Genomic DNA, 20727 nt, shown 5'->3' with positions numbered 1-20727 from the left:
CAACCAGCTCCAACTCTCAGCCTGCAGAAAGGTCTTGCGAGATCCCAAATGGAAAAGGGATCTACTTTGTCAAAGACATCAAGACTAAGATCTTAGAGCCTGCAGGTAGTCACCTGAGAATGGAGAGGAGAGGATGGATTTAAACAACAATTTAGCAGAAGTTTCCTTGTGAGAGTTTAAAGATGACATGGAAATTTCTACTCTGAGGGTGTCTGTAATTATGATGAAGAATGAAGAAGGGGTAGGAACTGAGGGAAGAGGAGGAATTGAACTTGAGATATTATGTCCTACTCCTGAGGCGTTTGTAACCTGCTTGAGGGTTGGGGCAGAGTGACCCCGCAGAGAAACAGGTAGACCAAAGATTAAACTGCGTGTGATAAGGATTGCAATGTAGATCTGCACAGCATTGTGAGGACAATCTGTGGAGGGTGGGGAATCAGAGAAGGCCTCCTTGGGCTTCTTGGATGTGACATTTGGACTAAATTGTAAAAGAATTAATTAGGAAGAGTGTAGTGAAGGGCATTCAGGACAGAGGGGGACAAGATAGCCAAAGGCACAAGGAATAGCCAGTGTACCAGGTGAACTCGGAAGGTTGGAGGGCTTTGGATGGTGAAAGACAAGAGGCACAAGCAGTCAATCATGAAGAGCTTGGTTATACTATCTGGCAGTTATTAAGCATTTACTGTAGTCAGAAGGGTAGAATATGTTTAGAAGGTAGAATTGTCAGCATGTGGTAACTGATTGGACTGAGCTAGAAGGGAGGAGCACAAATTCAAGAAGACTCCTAGATTTCTGCTTTGCCTAAGACAGGGAGAATGAAGGTAGAGCCGGTGTATGAGGAAGGGGGATACTGAGCTCAGTTTGGGGCATGTTAACTTCAGGGTCTCTTCAGTCATTTAGGTAGCAAGGGGCATAGTAATGTAGTATTTGTCCATATGGACTCTGAAATCAGACTGTCTTAGTTTGAATTCTAGCTTGGTCACTTTGGGCAAGTTACCTAGTCCCTTTTGTACCTCAGCTTCCTCATTAATAAAATGGGGATAACAATAGTACTTACTTTATAGATTTGCAGTGATTTGAAATGAAATATATGTATATATATGTATAATTTAGAACAAGTCTTATCTCTTAGCAGGCACTTAATAAATACTTGTCATTATTATAATTAGTTACAATTATTATTGTCAGTATGCACAGTTCTGAGGCTCAAGAGAGACCTGGGTTGGCACCATCAAGGGAGAGTATTAGGTTCAGATGACCATTATGTACTTGTTAGAAGGTAGTTGGCTATAAGAAACAGAAAATCTAACCAAGGCTTTTATCAGAGGGTCTTTTACTGTTTAAAAAGGAGTTTGGAGATAAGTGACTTCAGCATTCTTTCAGCAGTCCAGTGATGTCAGGCCCCTGGATTGGTGGCTTTATGATCCACCTGGCTTTTACCCAGTGGTCCATAAAATGGCAGCTATAGCTTAAAGCATCCTACTTTCACCAACAGTGTTCCAAATGGGAGGGAACAAGGCTAGTGGGGGAGAGGGAAGGAAATGCTCCACTCACAGGCCTCTCTCCTTTTTTCAGAGAAGAAAATCCCAGAGCACCCCCAGCAGACTTCCCCTTAGGTCTGTTGGCCAGAACTGGGTCACCAGTAGCTGCGAGGAAGCAAAATGAGGTTACCATGGTTGGTCTAGACCATTCGTGATTCATCCTCAGGCTGGATTATAAGCCCTGATCAAAACTGCAGTTCCTTTTAGTAAGAAAGAAGGAGAGAATGGCTGTTGGCAGGCAGTGAAGAAAGTCTGCCACAGCTAAGGAGAGAGGGCATTAAGAACAAGAAGAGGACAAGGGGTGAATACTGGAATCCATGGCATGTCTGGATCATACAGAGGAAGAGGGGCCAGGGAAGAGATCCAAATGCCAAGAAATAGCAGGAGAAGAGAGCCAGAGAGGAGCCCCAGGGAACCCCAGCAAGAGCTTCCAGGAGGGCAAGTCTATAGGGGGTCATGTGGTGGAGCACTTGAACAGGATGAGATTGTGAAGAGCTGTCAGGTTTGGCAGAAAGGAGGTCATGGGGAACTTTACCAGCACAGATTCAGAGGCACCAAGGTCACCAAATAAAGAGACTGTGGTTTCCATCATGTGATGTTGGTGGGACCGCAAATTAATTCAACATTTCTATCAGTTTGGCAATGTGTTTCAAAATATAAAAAACTCATACCCTTTAACTCTGAAATTTTACTTCTAGGATTAATCAAATAAGCAGAATTAGACAAGTATAGGCTAATGTAGGTACAAGGATATTGATTGCAGCCTAAAGGTGAGGTAGTCAACCTAGACGTCCATCCATACAGGATTAATTAAAACAAATGGTGGTCCATCATGGCAATGGAATGCTCTGCACAGTGGCTATGAGCAGAAGGTCTGGAATCCAACTGTCTGGGTTTGAATTCTGACCCTGCCATTTACCAACTGTGTGATCTTAGTTCTCAGGAAATTTTCTGGAACTCAATTTTCTTAGTTGTAAAATGGGCTAATTATAGTACTGACTTCTAGAACCATTGTGGAGTATTGAAGAAATTAGCACAAGTGAAATAGAGTGAACTATTCCAGGCATACATTATTATGTAGTCATTTCAAACTATATGGACCAAATATGTGAAAACAGAGAGCTGTCTATGAAATATTAAGAGAAAAAAAGTTATAGAAAGCAAGATAATATCATCCAACAATAAACAGTGATTTTATCTGGGAGATGGAATCATGGGCAGAATTTAGTTCCTACTTTATATTTCTGTACTCCTTATCTTTAAGACAAAGGTATTTAATATCTGATTCCTCTGTTGGATCATAAGCTGCATGAGGGCAAGGACCATTTCTGTTTTGTTCACCACTATGTGCCCAGGACCTATCATAGTCATCTGACATATTACAAGTAGGCAATAAATATTGGTCAAATGAATGAATAAAAATAAGAAGTTGTGTTTAGGAGGAAATGTCATAGACCAGATTTCGAAGATACAGCAGTTCTAGAAACAACTAGTCCCAGAGCATCCCTCCGGCAGGAGGAGGCAGAGATGTGCAGAGAAGGTCAGGGCTAAGGGTCATATTGGTCATCTGTGAGGACACTGCACTTTTCCAGAATGTGAACAACGTAAGAGTAAAAGTGCGAGTTAGACCCAAAAACACTGGGATCCAATCCCTGGCTCTAGTCAATGCTTCCCAAACAGGCTGAATCTGAGAGTAAAACCATACTTTAGAACTGTGGGGGATTTCAGTGCCATTGAGCTCTTTTTACATGAGAAAACCAAGGTTGGGAAAGGTAAAGTGGGTTGCCCAAGTCCCCACAGGACCTGACGTGTGGGGAGAGGACATAGGTCTCCCAACTCCTGCTCTAATACTGGCCACTTCCTCTAGGGAGTGAACGTTGTGGATAATTCTGATATAAATGATGTTGTCTTGAAAGGACATTCATTAGGTCCCTAAGAAACGCATTAAACTATATTGTGTGAGGTGCATTTCTAAAGTTCACTGATCCCTTGTTGCCCTTTATTTATAAAGAACAAAGGTTCTAAGAGCATAATTAACTCACCCACACCTCCCATTGTCCTTAAAGCTTTTGTGCAAGCAGTGATTGTTGTTTTATTGTTACAACTGAGATTTGTTCTCCTGGCAACACGTTGCCAGCAGAGAGACCAGCCTTGGGCTCAGCAGGTGACACTGTTGAAGTTTGACCTCATGGTTCTGAAGAATAAAAGAAAAAGGCAAAAAAGCACTAACTGTGCAAAGGGTCATTTTGAATTGGTTACCTATCTATACTATAAATGCTTTGGAAGAAATGGCATTTCATCATTTTCAAGTAATTTAGGAATTCAAAATATCAGCCAACAGAGCTCTTAGGAACAGGCCCTCACAGGTCCTTAAGACAACCAATTTAGCTAACATTTAAGAAAAACTTGCTGTTAGGATATTACCATCAGCACAGGTGAGTGGAGGCTGCTTCAAATGTGCTTTTGGAAAACAGCTTTTCCTCATGTTTGTTAAACAGCCAACACAATGGTTACTAGACTCTTAGGTTTCTTCCTGTTGTAAATAATGAGATTCCACTACCCCCTTTCTCTATATACCTGGGATTTTAGTTCTTTGAAAAAGATAACAATAGGTTCTCTAAGGTAGATATTTCTAAAAGCTACTTCCAAGAAGAGATCTATATATGCAGACTTCCATTGCTAAAAAATAATGGCATTGACATAGCACTTATTGCATTAAGGTTGAACCACCTCTTCCTTAGATTTACATGTAATGTCATTTTGTCATATTTCCTAAACTTGAAAATGTGTCGTAATTAGCTATCTCCCAGGATATCTGGACTCAAACACAGTGTGATAAGAGTAGAGCAGTATTTAATTAGCCAATTCTTAGTTAGCTGTCCTTTGTTTTTCTAAGTGGTTTATTGGACCCAGTAATTTACCCTGGGAAAACCTAAAAATAAAGGTTAATTTGTGCTGAACTTGTAAATAGAGGCTAATGTCTTATCATACTTCAAATCAGACAATGAATTGTGCCTTTAAATAGCTTTTTCCCTAAGAGATCATGATGAAAATAACACTCTGTAACTGAATAGACAAAATGCTTTGGGGTATATTTGTAAATGATGCACACAAGCCAGATTGGCTCCCACTTTAGAATGGTCGAATGCTGACTACTTTGTGCTGGTAAGGCACGCTGTGCTATTTAGCTTCCCACGAAACAATCCCTGTCTTAAGGGTTTTCGACTTGAACTTTCAACCCTACCTGAGCAGTACAATTTAGACTGTGCAGCTTAGCAAGCTGCCGCTAAAAGCTGGCCATGAACTCTTAGTTAAGTTTACATGTGTGTATGCTGGGTACTGCACAAACAGGGGCATCTGTTCTATGTTTATGACATAACCAACGGAACTTCAATAAAAGACAGCTTAAGAATTTCCACAGAGTTCTCTAATGATACTACTAAACTGAACAAAGAGAGAATAGCAAAATATTAGCACCCCTGTTTTTAACATCGTCTATTTTCTACTTAAAAACCAGAGGTTCCAGTTCGTATTTCAAAAGCAACTATGGTTCTTTTTCTATTAGGGAAGATGTGGATTTATAGAACAGTCATGAATTCTCATATCCCTCCTTATTATTAGTAATAACACCTTGCATTGGTGTGGTACATTAGTTACAATTGATGAAAGCACATTTTTATAATTGTAGTGTTAACTATAGTCCATGGTTTAATTTAAGGTTCACTGTGTTGTACAGTTCCATGGATTTTTTTAAAAATGTTTTTTCTAGTATCATATGTGCAACGTAACATGTCCCCTTTTACCCACATTCAAATATATAATTCAGTGCTGTTCATTACATTCACAATGTTGTGCTGCCATCCCACTTATATCTTAATCATTATATATATATAATATCTTAGCCATAAATAGTTATTTACTCTTAGGCTTCATTCTGAAGGTAGGATGTGCTTAGTGACAGGAGGGAGGTGTGGTGGAGGAGAGAGTAAAATCCTGGCTCTATCGATTAGGAAAGCGAAGTGCTCCTCAGTTTCCCCCTCTGTAAAATGGGGATCATAATGTCTATTTCAGAGAGTACTTATAATGACTCAACCAAATCAGTGCTCATGGCGGCGGAATTGGCCCAGTGGTTAGGGCGTCCGTCTACCACGTGGGGGTTCTGCGGTTCAAACCCCGGGCCTCCTTGACCCGTGTGCAGTGCTGATGCATGCAAGGAGTGCCCTGCCACGCAGGGGTGTCCCCTACGTAGGGGAGCCCCACGTGCAACGAGTGTGCCCCGTAAGGAGAGCCGCCCAGCACGAAAGAAAGTGCAGCCTGCCCAGGAATGGCGCCGCACACGGAGAGCTAACACAACAAGATGACGCAACAAAAAGAAACAGATTCCCGTGTCGCTCACAGCAACAGAAGCAGACAAAGAAGATGCAGCAAATAGACAGAGAGCAGACCACCGGAGTGGGAGGGGAAGGGGAGAGAAATAAATAAATAAATAAATCTTAAAAAAAAAAAAATCAGTGCTCATAAGACCTGGCACCAAGCTTGATAAATTCAACCTTCTTTTCCCTTAATTCATACTTCTGATCGTGCCAAAAAACAAATTATGAACTACTGAGATCTTGCAGTAGGTGAAGAGAAGGCAGTGAGTTTCATTTGTCTGTTTTTTTACGCTCCTTTTGCAGTACATTTGACTTGATCCATAGAACGCCTTGAGTTGCTTGATCCACCTGCAGCAAAGGTGAAGCAAAGGTGAAGCAAAAACTTTGAAAAACTTTGAAAAACTTTGAAAAAGCAAAGGTGAAGAGCAAAACTAAGAGCAGGCTCCTGTTGGTTCAGCTGGCAAACCATCTGCCACAGCAGTCTCAAGCACCTCTAAACCTGCCCCCCACTCTTCTCCTTCCCAGCTCCCTAATGTCTATGGGTGGGTTCGGTGTAGGGTGAGGACAACAAAAGGGAACTTTCAAGGGGCCTGGCTTTGAGTGAGCTCGGCATGTGTACGAGACTACGTGGTTGAAGAGACAGAGCAACAGAAGATGAAGTCTGAGAAGTTGGCAGGAGCCAGATCAGGTGGGGTCTTGTGAGATGGTGTTACAAAATTTGGATTTATTTTGAGTGCCTTGGAAGGCTTTAAAAGGAAATGACATGATTTGATTTATTATTTTAATCATGCTCTCTGACTTCACAGGGAGATTGGATTGTAGAAATTAAGTATGCAGGCAGAGAGATAAGTTAGGAGACTGAGAGTTGGTGCTTTGGGGTGCTGGCAGCACAGGTGGGAAGAAATATTGTGGAAGCAAACCTGATATATGTCCTTGCAGTAAGATTTAAGTATGATAAAAATGAAGTTCCAAGCGTGTAGTAGACATTCAACAAACACAGTCCCTGTCTTCCTTCATGCTACAACTATAGCAACAAAGTGATGCTTTCCTCTGGAATTGGACTTAGGGGGATGATAAGTTAATAACCACATATTCTCAGCTGTGGGTTTGCTCTTTGGGGTGAGGGCTGACCAGGAGGTGAAGGCCTGCTTTCCAAGCAGCCTGCCTAGTGGGAAAACATGCCAGAGAAGGGAGAAATGAAGAGAGGCAGGAGCAGGAACGGAGGGAAGAGAAATCGGAAAGAAGACTGAAAAGAGTATGTCTGGGGCCTCTAGAAGAATGTAAGCATGTTGCTATATGCAGAAGGTACTGGCGTAATACTGGCTTTGCATCCGTAAAAGTGAAAACAGGTATGTCAGGGCAATAGGCTGTGATCAGAAGTGGCAGGAGTCTTCTGGAGGCCATCTCCTCCAACATCCTCACTTTAGGAAACTTAGGTCCCGAGAGGAGAAGGGGCCTGTGCAAAGCTGCACAGATAATGGCAGAGGCAAGTCTGATAGCAAGATGTAGTGGTTAGAGATTAATTTTGAAGTAAGAGTAACCTGGGTGCAGTCATTCATTCATAAATAAGCACTGAGCTCAGCTCCGGGCACTGGAGACACAGAATGAATGAAGTCAGACACACAAGGTCCCTGCCCCCGCAAAGCTTCTACTCTAGGTCCATCTCTTATGTCAGCTATTTGATCTCCATGGATCATTTCCTCTTCTCTTAAAAGGGGACGATAATATTTCTATGATTTTCCTTGATTTATTTATTCATTCCACAAATACTGATTAGGTGTCCATGACATGCCAACACAGTGCTAGCGTAACACAACAGTGAGCAAGATCACTGCTTTTACATTGATGGACTAGACTTATGATGGTTTTCAATCCTGTCCATCAAAACTACCTGGGGTATTTGAAAAATCATTGATGCCCTGGCCTCACTCTCAGAGCTTCTGATTCAGCTGGTCTGGGGAGGGGCTCAGACATCCCTTCTTTAAAACACTCCCCAGGCACTGTATAACACAGTGGAAGATGGACTGTGGTTAACAGAACAAATATGAGAGTGTTTTCTCATGAACTATAACAAATGTATAATACTAATACAGGGACTAATAATAGGGCGTGTTGGGGGAAAATATACCAAATGAAAGATATGGACTATAGGTAGTAGTAATATTTTGGTAATGCCCTTTCATAACTTGTAACAAATGTTTCACAATAATGCAAGGTATTGGTGGTGGGGGGACGTGTGGGAGCCTGGTATGATGTTATGCAGGTTTGTTTTGTAAGTTCACGACTTTTACTATACACTTATTATTTATGTATGTTCATGTATGAGTGATATATTTCAAATGAAAATTTTTAATGAAAATAAAAGCTCCCCGGGTGATTCTAACAGTGATGAGGGTGGTGACTGGGTGGCATGGAAACTCATCGAGCGCAATCTCTGGGTTTTCAGGAAGTGGAAGTTAAAGTGAGACCATGAGTAGGAGCTGTTCCCACCAGGAAAAGTGGGAACCACTTCTGGGAAGGCTGGAGACCTGCATGGAATCACTGTGAGGGCTGGAGGTGGTCCTTGGTCAGTGATGAGTTCTCAATCCAGGGGTCCTTTGCCTAGTTTTCTCTCTCCCTTTGTCCTCCCTGCTCCACTCACTCCCTGTTAATGTTCTTTCTCCCACAATACACCATGTTGAAGCACAACAGCTGATTCTGTTGCTTGTAATAATTGTCCAAAAGAGCCTCTTCCTGTCTTTCATCAGCTCAACTGCTCCCATGTACCCTCCTCAGCAAGGCATAAGGAGGCTTTCCTCTCCCTCCCCACGGCTCCCAGCTCATTTGCCTCACTATAGCAGAGGGTTGTGCCTCTGACCTTTTTCTGTGTGATCTGATCAGTGTACTTCCCCCAACCCTCCACTTTCAGAAGCACAAAGACAAAATGCATTCTCTCCAAATATTTGCTTCATTTTGCAACTGCTAAGTACCCACTGGCCAGTAACAGCATTGGATATGTTTGACAAATAACCAGTGAGATTTGTCCTGAATCCACTTCTTTAAGAGTGATTCTTGGTGTTAAAATATAATTAAATCAAAATATGGCTTTTTTCCCCTAAGTATGGAGTAATTCACAGATGTGTATCATATTTAGTAAGATAAGAGTTCATGATGCCTGTCATTTTCAGTCTAAAACAAGTGGGAAATCTAACAATGCTTTTATATCCTAGAGAATGAAGACCTTCAAGTCCCCATGTAAGCCCTTCTGAAATAACCCCCAGCACAACCTTAAGTTATTCTCAAGGCAAGCAGATGGGAGAAGGGAGAGAAACACAAATGTGTTTGACCCTGCATGGACATATGCTGACTTAGCAGAGAGTACAACCAAGCGTCAGGGTGAGGAGAAGCATACTGGGTGCTGCTAAAGAAAAATCACTTGGCTGTACTGGACAGGCCATTGTCCTATGTCAGGGTGGGAAGAGTTTAGAGAGTGTCCCTTTCTATTTATGATCTAAATGCAATTTTTTAGAGCTTACATTATTTTTTCCTACCTGTGAGAAAACAGATACTAGAGGCAGCCCCATCCTTTTCCTCCTCCTCCCTCCCCACTTTCCCCCATTTTTGGCTACTTTGACATATGGGTGAGTCCAGAAACAAAGGTTGCTGTCTCATCCAGGCAGCCATCTGTCCACACTTGCCAGTGAACTGGATTTGCCAAGAACTCCCACTAGGCAGGTTCCCGGCAGAGGCAAGATGATAAGCATGTACCTCTGATACAGAGCCTGATCTGGGCAGGGTGGAGAGGCTGAATCCATGGGAAACTGTGTCCAGACTGGTCTGGATCCCTCTCTGCCTAGAGGTGCTGACATTATAAGAAATGAAGGAATGAGGAATTAGGGCAGGGGGCTGGGTCCCACAGCTCAGATGTTTAAAGAGTCAGAGATGCAAAGAAAATCTGGCAGGGATCATCTTTCTTCTGAGTCTCACTGCACTAGATATTACAAAACTCGAAGCCTTATCTGTACACACAGGGTCTTCCTGGAGGCACCAGCCTCCAGGCGGGAAGGTCTCCTTTACCGCCACACTGCTGGGGTGTGAGTCCACTGTGAGCTTTGCGACTTTGTTCAAGTTACTCCACTTTTCCAAGTTTCAGTTTCTTCTGTGAGATGGAAAGTACAGTCACCTCCTAGTACTCTTGGGGATTTTAAATGAGCCAACATAGTTAGAACGTATAAAACCCCAGCAGTGACTGAGATCCAGAAAGTCTTCAGCAAACCTAGTTTTCAAGCCTAATTTTTTCCTTTCCTAAATATAGTCAAATCATTGAAAACCCTATTAGTGTACAAGAGACATTCATTTGGCCATCCCAGGAGGTGTTAGTACAATATAAAAAGGCTTCCTGAACAACCAAAGGCAGAGTAGGATAGAAGGATGCATATTCTGCCGAGGTGATCATAAATCTGAATGAAATAATTATGTAAAGTATTCAAGAGCAATTCAGTGAGAAGATGCCTCATCTGCATTGATGGGCTTTTCAGTTACTCATTTTTAGTACTGCATTATACCACTCTCTGGCAATAATTATTAAACATTTCAACTGTATTGCAGTCCAAACCTTAAAGACTGATTTATTTCCTAGGCATTAAACTACCTAGCATAACACTCCCCAATTATATGGTTCTATTTGTTTAAACCTGTTTGTCAGAGTGATTTTCTAGCACTGAGTGGAAACTGGCAGCAGTTACCCAAGTGGGAGATGAGGGGACAATGAGTTAGGTTCAGTGGTGCTGAGCGCTAGCTTTAGATTCCTGCAGACTGAGTCCAGACTCCCCAATTCCTAGCCCTGGTTTCTGCATCTGTAAAGTGGGAATGATTCCTACTTCACAGGATTACTGAGATGCAAGATAATGGAAACCAAGTGTTAATAGGAATATGGATTACTCACTCAAGAAATGCTAGATTTTATTGCTGCAACTGAGCATTCTGGGATCCCCTGGCTTTCTCCTTAGTTACTCGGCACATCTGTATCCATCACCTACTGGAGTCTAGGTACCAAGAGTGCTGTCAGAACCGTCCCTGACTGTCGCTTTAAGAACTCAGAGGAAGTCACGGGCAATTTATGGGGAGCATCTTCTTTCAAAATCACAACACAGACGTTTTGCAAATAAGGATACTGGATGCACAGAGTGGTTAGTTACTTAATTCAAGGCCATTCAATGATTGAGACAGAAATTGGGCTTGGGCTGCCTGGCTCCGGAACACACATGCTCTCTTCACTACCCCACACTGCCTCTTAGAATTCCAGGGTGGCATATTTCACCTGGATTAAAGGACACTTCTTCCTTCTCTCCCTGGTTTTGGCTAAGGAGATACTGCTTTTCTTATTGAGGATTACCCACCCCTAGCAAATTACCAGTTCCTCCAAAATCCAACTCTACCTTCCTCACCATCTCCCTATCCTCATGTGGAAGACGAGACTTTTTCTTTTTACATTGTGGGTAAAGGGATTGGGAAACGACCCCTCTGTGCATGCACGTGGGTGTGTGCACACACACACAAGCACACACACACATACCAGCTCCACTGGAGCCTTTCCATTGTACTCTTAGGCTTCGAAGCCAAGCTGGATTGAGGTGCAGGCCAGCTGGGCTGGTGCCCAGGAAACCAGCCTGTAAAGAGCACTAAAATGGTGCTAAAAATGTAAAGAGAGGGAGAGAATGATCTTTTCTACAATTGTTGAAAGTGAGCATGACATGAGGATAATAATAATAGTAATAATTATTATTCAGTGATTGTTTTGTGCCAGGAATGTCTATAGATGCTTTACAGATACGGCCTCATTTAAATCTTTTCAGTCCAATGAGATGGACACTATTTACAGATAAGAAGACTTGGTCCAGAAAAGTCAAGTAATTTGCCAGAGTCACCCAACTAGTGAACAGGCCGACAGACTCTCCCAGGCCCTTCCCATTGTGCCTCTTGGTGTAGGGCCAAACCCTCAGGAGTGCTTACGGAACAGGAGGTGGTGTCTCAGCTGCCCTCAAGACAGGAGGGGCCACGCCTCCAGGCCTCTTGTTTGCTGGGTGAGGTGTGCGAGTTGAGCACTGGGAGTTGAATTGCTTAGGGTGATGGAGAGCTGGCAGCGCTGAGCTGGCAGTTTTCTGCCTCCTTTGCCTGCTCAGCACTCAGTCTCTCCTCCCAGTGAACATTGGGCAAATGCTTAGAGAATACTGTTTTGGAAGGAGACCAGTCCATGGGTGAACGCCTCCCTCTGGGGATGTGGATCTTGACCAGTTAGGGCTGTGATGCTCAGCATCAAAGGGGTCCAGCAATTTATTGAGGGCTCATTAAAGGTGCTGGATGCTTTATAAATACTCTTGTTCATGCCTCCTGTCCACCAAGTAGCAACTAGAAAGTGGCAGAGTCAAGATTTAATCCAAATCTACTTGACAAAAACATTCGTGTACTTTTCCACTCTACTACTCTGCTTGTCAGAAAACCTCCAGAGAAGAAATATTTACAAGATTATCCTATTGGACATGTCCTGCACCCCACACTCTGGTCCCTGTCAGTGCCCACTGTACTCCCTGCTTAGATGATCCATATTTAGACACACCAGTGCCCTTTCCTTCAGTCACAGCCCACGAAGTGCTCAGCCCAATCAGACCTTGAGCAACTTCAGTCTGCATGTGGGGGTTAAGACATAACGATCCCTGAGAGATATCCTTAGTCTTGGTGCCCCAGCATGGACTACTGGGCTCCTGAGTTTCTCTGAATCACAATTCACTTCCCTCAACAGCTTAAGCTCCTTTTCTCAAGACTCATGTTTCCAAACCTATCCTCTCCTGCCAACTCTGCTCAGAGCCTATGTCCATGACATCCTGCTTTGGATGCCATTCCAAGTTCCTGTTCCAGTGATCTAACTTATTCCCAGTTCCCATGTGCAAATGGAGCCTGACCCTGACTGCGACCCTAAACTCTGTGTCTGGGGCTGTGCTTCCTGAAGACATGTGTCCCACGTATGACATCCAGGATGCCTGAATAGTATTCTCCTAGAATGGTCCACCACTTATTAAAAACTGTGCGCCTTCATCTGAGACCTTTGTGCTGTTCAGACTCATCCCTTGAGGCTTGTGTCTATAGGACCAGAAAGGGAGAGGCAAAATATTGGGAGAGAGAATCTAGATGAGAGTTGAGAAGGGAAGCTGTTTTAGCTTGCCAAAGATCTGCCAATGCAAAGTACCAGAAATATGTTGGCTTTTATAAAGCATATTTATTAGAGGTAAAAGCTTACAGTTCCAAGGCTGTGAAAAGTCCAACTCAAGGTATCATAAGAGGTGCCTTCTCACCCAAGTCAGCTGTCATGTGTTGAAGCAAGACGGCGGGCAATCTCTGCAGAGATCTCTGCCTTCCCTTCCATAATCTATCATCTTGTGGAGCTCAGATTTGAGCAACCAGGCATAGGGCTTGACTCTTTCTGGGCCTCTTATCAGTCTCAGCTGCTCTGTTCTCATCCCAAGTTCAGCTGTAAACTCTCAGGCATATAGCAGGGCTGACCTCCTCTTGAGCTTCTCCTGGGCCCAGCCTTTTAGGGGATTTTGTGCTTAAGCAATCCTCTCTCTCACATTGTGGAGTCAAATATGCTGGCTCCCTTTTTCCTCTGTGTCTGTCCATGTGAGTTTTTTTATATCCAACCCAGCAAGGAGGCAGAGACTCAATCAGAGTCATACCTCACTGAGGTAGTGTAATCAAAGTCCTAAATCGATTTTATGAAGTAATCTAATCAAAGCCCCCTCAACTGAATTTAATGCAATCAAAGGATATCACACCCAGAGGAATAGATTAATTTATAAACATATCTTTTTCTTTTTTGGGATTCATAAAATAAACCTCCTCAGAAATCAAGATTAGAGTTAGGAAAGAATTGTGTGTTAGAGTCTGAAAAGAAAAGTGAGGCCAAAAGTAGGATGAAGGAGTATAAAAGTAGCGGAAAAAAGGCATGGCATATGGCTCAGGACTAAGGTTGTGATCAACGAAATGGTGTTGGAAGCTTTAAAGTCATGCTGATGAGATCACTTGAACATGTATCTAATGTTTGAAAAGGCCTGTTAATGATCGGCCAGTCCAGTGCAATAAGTTGCTTTAACTGTAGATTGCCACATACTCTGGAAATTAAACCTTGTCTTCCTGTCTAAACCTTGGCCAATATCTGGGTTTGCCCCCAAATGGTTGTCTCATTTGGCTAGATGGGGACCAGTCACAATCCCCAAACCTTTCCCCCTCTTCCAGGGAACAACCTGCCTTACCAATAAATCTTTCCCAAAATGGGTGCTGGTATATATGGTTTAGCTTTTACCTATAGCCATTTTCCTTGAGTTGCAATTTCCTAGGTTAGTTTAGTCTGAGAAAGTTAATTTTAGCCTGTACAAAATAATGGAAATATTATCCATGGAATATTGTAATGAGGTCCATAAAAAAGATTTTTAAAAACAGTTAAAGGAATACATCATCATTGTAGAAAATTTAGAACATATAAAAAGTATAAGAAGGAAACAAAAATCATACGTAATGTTACTACCAGATACAACCATTCCATTGTAATAATGCTTTAATTTTCTGGTCTCAAATACTCAGAAAGAAACCATAAATTGAAATGAGTAGTGAAGACTTGTTAGTGGATCTAATTAGTTAGTGAATTCTAACGTCTACTCCAGACTGTGGCAAGTGTGGATATGTGGGGTGGATACAAGAACAGGTTCTGATAGACCGAATGCTGTCTGAAGAAGCTGGTATTTTCTGAGAGGGAAACAACTTCGGTAGCATTTTCTGAATCCGAGGAAACAATCCCTTCTGTTCGCTGCTTAATTGCCATCTGGTAACCGAGGTTGTGGATAAACAACCATATTTACCTGAGGTGGCTTCTGTGACTTGGAAAACATTCTTCTTTGTTTCTATTCTGAGCCAGAAGTCTTCATCTTATCCCTCTCTGGGATCTTTGCCAGAGGCAAAAAGAGAACAAGATTTGGTCTCTTATTGGACTTACCCCAGCCAGCTAACAGGGAAGTGAAGAAGGTCAACTGCCACATCAAGGAGCCAAGAGTACCTACAACTGCAAGCAGGAGAATTGCATCTATCATTCATGTAGAATCTAAGCCCCCTCTTGATATAGATGTGAAGTGGACATAACCATTCCAGGGTCCACAGGATGGAGGAATAGAGTATGGATTAGAGTGGACTTACTGATATTCTATTCTGGAACTATTGTGATTAGTAATGGAAGTAAATGTAGCATTGAAATGGAGAAAGTGGCCACGATAGATGCTGAGAGTAGGAAAAGGGAAGAAGAGATGTGATGTGGGGGCATTTTTAGGACTTGGAGTTGTCCTGGGTGTTGCTGCAGGGATAGTTACTGAACATTGTATGCCCTCCCATGGCCCACTGGGTGGAATGGGGGAGAGTGTAAACTATAATGTGGACCATTGACCATGTGGTGTAGCAGTGCTCAGAGACGTATTCACCAAGTGCAGTGAATGCCCCATGATGATGGAGGAGGTAGTTGTTATGGAAGAAGTGGGGTGAGGGAGGTGGGGGGTATATGGGGACCTCATATTTTTTGAATGTAACATTAAAAAAAAAAAAAAAAAGATTTGGTCTCAAACAGTCTTTGGTCAGAATTCAGCCCAGATCACTCTGAGCTTGATTTCTTCTGCTGTAAAATGGGAATTATTATTCCTACCAAGAATTCAATGATGTGACCTTAAGTATCTGGCACATACTAGGTATTAAATAAATATTAGTTCCCTTTGGCTTTCCTGATGTAGTCACCCATAACTTTGCAAGTATTTTAAAGATGCAGAGTTAAAAAGTACCCTGTAACCCCTAGAAATGGGGTCCTCACTGGAGGTCAATTATGCACATGCTAGTGACATTGTTTGGAAATCTACCCTAATACCACCAACAAAGTTGCTGAAGGGATCAAAGGACCCCTCCAAGAAAGCATGAAGCAAAAGTAATAATTTACCGAATGTGTGTGTGTGTGTGTGTGTTTATGTGTGTATGTTAGAAGGTATTTAGGCATTGTGGACTGGTCCTGTGTATGTGACTCCATGAGACTAAACATGGCTAGCAATGCATATTCTTTTCTAACACAGGGAATATAACACTGTCAGGAGGTTTTGTGGTGTAGGGGAAACAGTGGAGGCATTAGAAGCAGGTCAAGCTAGGTTCAAATATAACTCTGCCACTGTAGGACTTTGGATAGGTTATTTAACCCATCTTTGTTGCAGTATTTCCCTCAAAGCTAGGCTTAATAATACTTACTTTTCTGTGCTGGAGGGTGAATGGAAATAATATTACAAAGTAAGTTTCAAAAAATGTGAGCTATTATTATTATCTAGGAAAACCAAGTCCAAAGTCAGAAAGCTGTCCAAGGTGTTGCCTAATTAAGGGAGTTAACGCAGATACTGCAGCCAAGATAGGGAGCCAGAAATCTACCAATGAAGGCCAAGGAGGCAAGTGCACCTAGTTCTTCAGTTCACACCTGTTGTGTACCAGACACTGCACTAAGTGCTGGAGAAACAATGATAAAATGGAAAGACTTTATGCATGACCTCATGTAGCTTACAGACTAGGGAAATAGACATTAATCAAAGAAGCACACAACTACCTGTAAAACCAAAAGAGAGATAAAGTGTTTCAAAGGAGAAGGATAAATGTGTTTTGAAGGAGAAGGATAAATGCTGTGAGAATACAGAATACAAAAGAAAGGGAATTGCTGTAGTCAAGGAAGTCACGGAAGGCTTTTCTATTAAAGGAATGATGAGAATGATTGATCTGAGATCAAGGGAAGTAAGGAATTAAGGGAAAGAGAAGGAAGGTGAAGAAGGAAATATCAGTTGACAATTGATTTGGTAAGAGAAAGCACACAGCCAGTATAGCTGAGTATAGAAAACAAGGAGGGAGATGGTAGGATTGTATAAGATGTGCTAGAGAGGAGGAAGGCAGAAAGTAAAGCTGTTAAGGATTTCAGTCTTGAATCTGGAGGCAATGAAAAGCTGTCAAATTGATCTAAGGCAGGAGATATTATAATTATATTTGTATTTTTAAAAGATCACACTCACTTGCAAGATAGAGAACAAATTGGAAAAAGGAAAGAGAGGATATACAAAGATTAGTTAGAATTGTTTTATATTAGTTCAGAGAAGAAATGATGTGGCAGGACAGTATTAAGGAATAAGTGGGAGGTGAAGTGAAGACAGTGAACACAGCCAACTCCAAGTAATGTGATCATGATGGAGACGAGAAAGTTAGGACCATAACTAGATGGGGATGAGTGGGTAAATGAAGGTTTCTTAATTTTTAAATGTGAGAGACTTGAGTATATTTAAAAGGCCAATGGGAGTGATGCAGTTCAAAGGAGAAGTTGAATATGGAGGAGAGAAAGAGATAATTCTTAGAGTCAGAAAGAGGGAATGGGACCAAAGCAGAGATGAAAGAGAAGTAAAGCTCTTCTGTTACAATGGAATGAAGGAGGACAGGATGGATGTAGATAGGAATATGAGGGCCTTTACATGATGACTCTCGATTTTTCTGTAGTAGGCAAGGCAACATAAGAGTGAAAGAGGAAAGATGAAGTTGGAGGTTTGAAGAGATTGGAAATTTGAGGTCGATATTTTCAAGAGTGGGAAAAGAACTGGGTTTATCAGATGGATACAGCAGTATGTATCTAGAAGAGTTGAAGCTAGGAGTCACTTACTCCGAAAGTGACCTTTATTCAGCAGCAGCAGTAAGCTACACAGGTGTGAGCAAAGAGGTAGTGCATAATTCAGTTTGTCCTAGGGGTTGGATTTTATCACATTAGGAAGAATAAAAGACCAAAAGGTGAGAGAGTTTTTAAGGTATTTATTCTTTACATGAAAACACAAAGGTCCACAAATAGCTAAGACAATGTTGTCAAAGAAAAGAAAGGACAGGGTAGTTGCCCTTCCCGATTACAATGCTACAGAAGAAAGAAGTGAGAAAAATTAAAGAATAGAAAGTCCAGAAACAACATGTGTGTTTGGGAACCTGGTATATGATTAGGTTGAATGTAGGTCTGATTAACCTAGGACAGTATCAGTTTGGTCTGTTGTTCAAGAACAATTATTAAAAATACGCTTTTCTTTCTTATTTCATAATAAAGTATATGGTCACCCTATATACGAAAGAGGTGGTATCACAAAAAAATGGGGCAAGATGGATTAAATGGTGTTTAAAAAGTGGCTCACAGTATGGAGAAAATGAAGTTAGATTCCTACTATATCATATTTAAAAAATAAACCCTGAATGAATTGAAGATCTAAATGTGAAAGGTAAACTTATAAAGCTAAATAAGAGGATGTATTGGAGAATATCATTGTAATCTCAGGGTATTTTTTAGGAAGAACACAAAAGTGTGAACCACAGGAGGAATATTGATTAATTTTATTTTATCAAGGTTATTTTTGTTAAATGCAGAGTGCAAAAGATAAGATTAGGCAATGGGTGACAGAAAGGAAGAGGTATTTGTAAATGATGAGAGATTCCTATCTAGACAGTTTTACAAATCAGTAAGAAAAAGACAGGAAATCCAATGGGAAAATTGGCAGATTCTGAATAAGTAATTCACAGAAGGGGAAACCTGATACATATATTAAGAAATGCTCAACTTTGCTACCATTAAATTAAAACAATAAGATACTAATTTATAGTCATCAGATTGGAAGCAATTAGAAAGACCAGTATAACAAGTACTGATGAGGATGTGGGGAAATGGGACTGCTTGTGGATAGCTGATAGAAATGAAGTAGGTTTAGTCATTCTGCAAAACAATTTGGCAGTACTTGGTGAATTGATAATGATTATAGCCACAATCCAGCCCAGCAATCCCACTCTCACATGGGTTGACACAGAGAACAGCATGAAGATCTTTATTGTAGCAATGTTTGTAAAGCAAAGAGCTGGAAGTCATCCAAGTATCCATCACTGGGAGACTGGATATGTAGCCTATGATCTATGCATACAATGGAAATGGAATGCTAGGCAGCAGTCAGAAGCAATGAAGGACATTCACATATAGTAACATCAATATCTCAAAAACATTAAGTCCAGTGAAAGAAATAATGTGACACATTAAAACAAACAATTCTATTTAACAGCAAAAAAGTGTGTGTGTATATATATACACATGCATACATACTATCAAAAGGACATATATTAAATACTAAGTACATAGGAGTGGGTGCTAAATAGAGGAGGGAAAGGCAAAAGGGATGGAGAAAGTAGAGGCAAACCAAATGTAATAGAAGATTACTTTTGCTTTGCTGAATGATGAAAATATACTGTGAACTAAGGAACTTGAGGGATTTAATTCTTTTCACCTTGTGTCATAAAAAGAAAAGGAATTTTTAAAAAGTAAAATAAATCTATTATGGATATAATGACTTCATTGGATTATATTTGAAGATTAATTCAGGTAGAACAATTAGCTCAGTATCTAGCACATACTAAACACTCAAATAAATACTACCTATGAATTTTGTTAGCACAATGCATGACATAGCTACTACCAATCAATTGGAGTTGGCACTGAAGACCAACTGAATTTAGATGATTTCCCACCAACATCTTCTGAGTCTAATACTATGGTTCTACTAGAGTATGATGAAATATCACTGGCAGCAGACCCAGAAGTAGGCAGGCAGAAGAGCTCAAACAGCCTTGGGGAATGGGAATGGCTATGAGCTTTTCTGCAGTGTCATAGAAAACTGTAAACACCAATTAGTAAATCTAATGCACAAATTAAGGAAGTAGAGACTGAACAAATAAAAATTGCTGTGATGCCAGGGGACTTTATGTACTTTGGTATACTTCCTCCAAAGGGGAATTTCTTTAAAAAATTTTTATTTTTGTTATAAAATGGTAGCCGCATTAAAATGTCCAGCGCTATAAAGAGTATTTGCTTTGAATGATTCCTTCCCTTTCCTCCTCCTCCTTCCCTGAAGAAGTAGGGCACAGTTTGCTCCAGTGAAAAGAGCAAGGTATCACCTAGTGGCCATTTCCTCAAAGTGCTGACACAAGATCCCTGGTCCCAGAGCACAGGAGAGGAGGTGCCCAGTCCTTGTCCTCATAGGATGTGCATTCAGCAAGCCTTGACTGTGCCTCCAGGTCAGGCTCTATTCTGGTGTCTGGGGGATATGGAGCTGCTGAGACAAAATGACAGGTTTAAACATAAAATTAACGAAGTGTCAACTTGGCAAATGAGGAATCCTCTCAAAGTGACGTTGAGTTTTAATGTGTTTGTTTTCCACTGTTTTCCATAGATCATAGATGAGGAAGAAACACAGTTTATGAGTAGTTGCCCCGTGGCGGTCACTGAGAGCACACCGCGGAGGAGGACCCGGATCCAGGTGTTTTGGATAGCGCCACCAGCGGGAACAGGCTGTGTGATTCTAAAGTAAGTGAAGGTGGAATCCTTGTAGCATTTCATTTCCCATCTCTGCCCTTCAACAAAGACTTCATGGTGTGGATGCAAAAATAAAGTGGCTTTAACAGGGCACTGGCAAGTTGCATCACCTCTCTGGCCCCTAAAACAGGGACAATGGCCCATCATTGGTGAAGGGCCACATAAAGAAACATTAGTCTGAATCATTATTTTCACATAATTCAATGATTTTCCTACCCTCTCTCTGTCTTCCTATGGATGATGATACTAGGGGCCTGGCTAAGAAAAAGTATGAACTCGGGGAGGATACTCTTTGACCTACTCTGTCTACAATTTGCCACTTTTTCTTTTCTCAGAACCCCTCACACCTCGT

At 41.5% G+C, this 20727-nt stretch overlaps 1 protein-coding gene across 1 annotated transcript in view; it reads left to right on the top strand.

The window, feature by feature from the left end:
- SPON1 (spondin 1) overlaps window positions 1–20727 on the top strand; it is a 342316-nt gene that overhangs the window by 69115 nt on the left and 252474 nt on the right. Inside the window, exon 3 of the mRNA XM_004472523.5 lies at window positions 20233–20366. Within this exon, the coding sequence (XP_004472580.1) occupies window positions 20233–20366 (134 nt within the window). The remainder of the gene's footprint in view (window positions 1–20232; window positions 20367–20727) is intronic.

This window comes from Dasypus novemcinctus, chromosome 10 (assembly GCF_030445035.2).
Source record: "Dasypus novemcinctus isolate mDasNov1 chromosome 10, mDasNov1.1.hap2, whole genome shotgun sequence".
Lineage (NCBI taxonomy): Eukaryota > Metazoa > Chordata > Mammalia > Cingulata > Dasypodidae > Dasypus > Dasypus novemcinctus.
The sequence above is the reverse complement of the archived record's forward strand: the minus strand, read 5'-3'. Positions and strand labels throughout refer to the sequence as shown.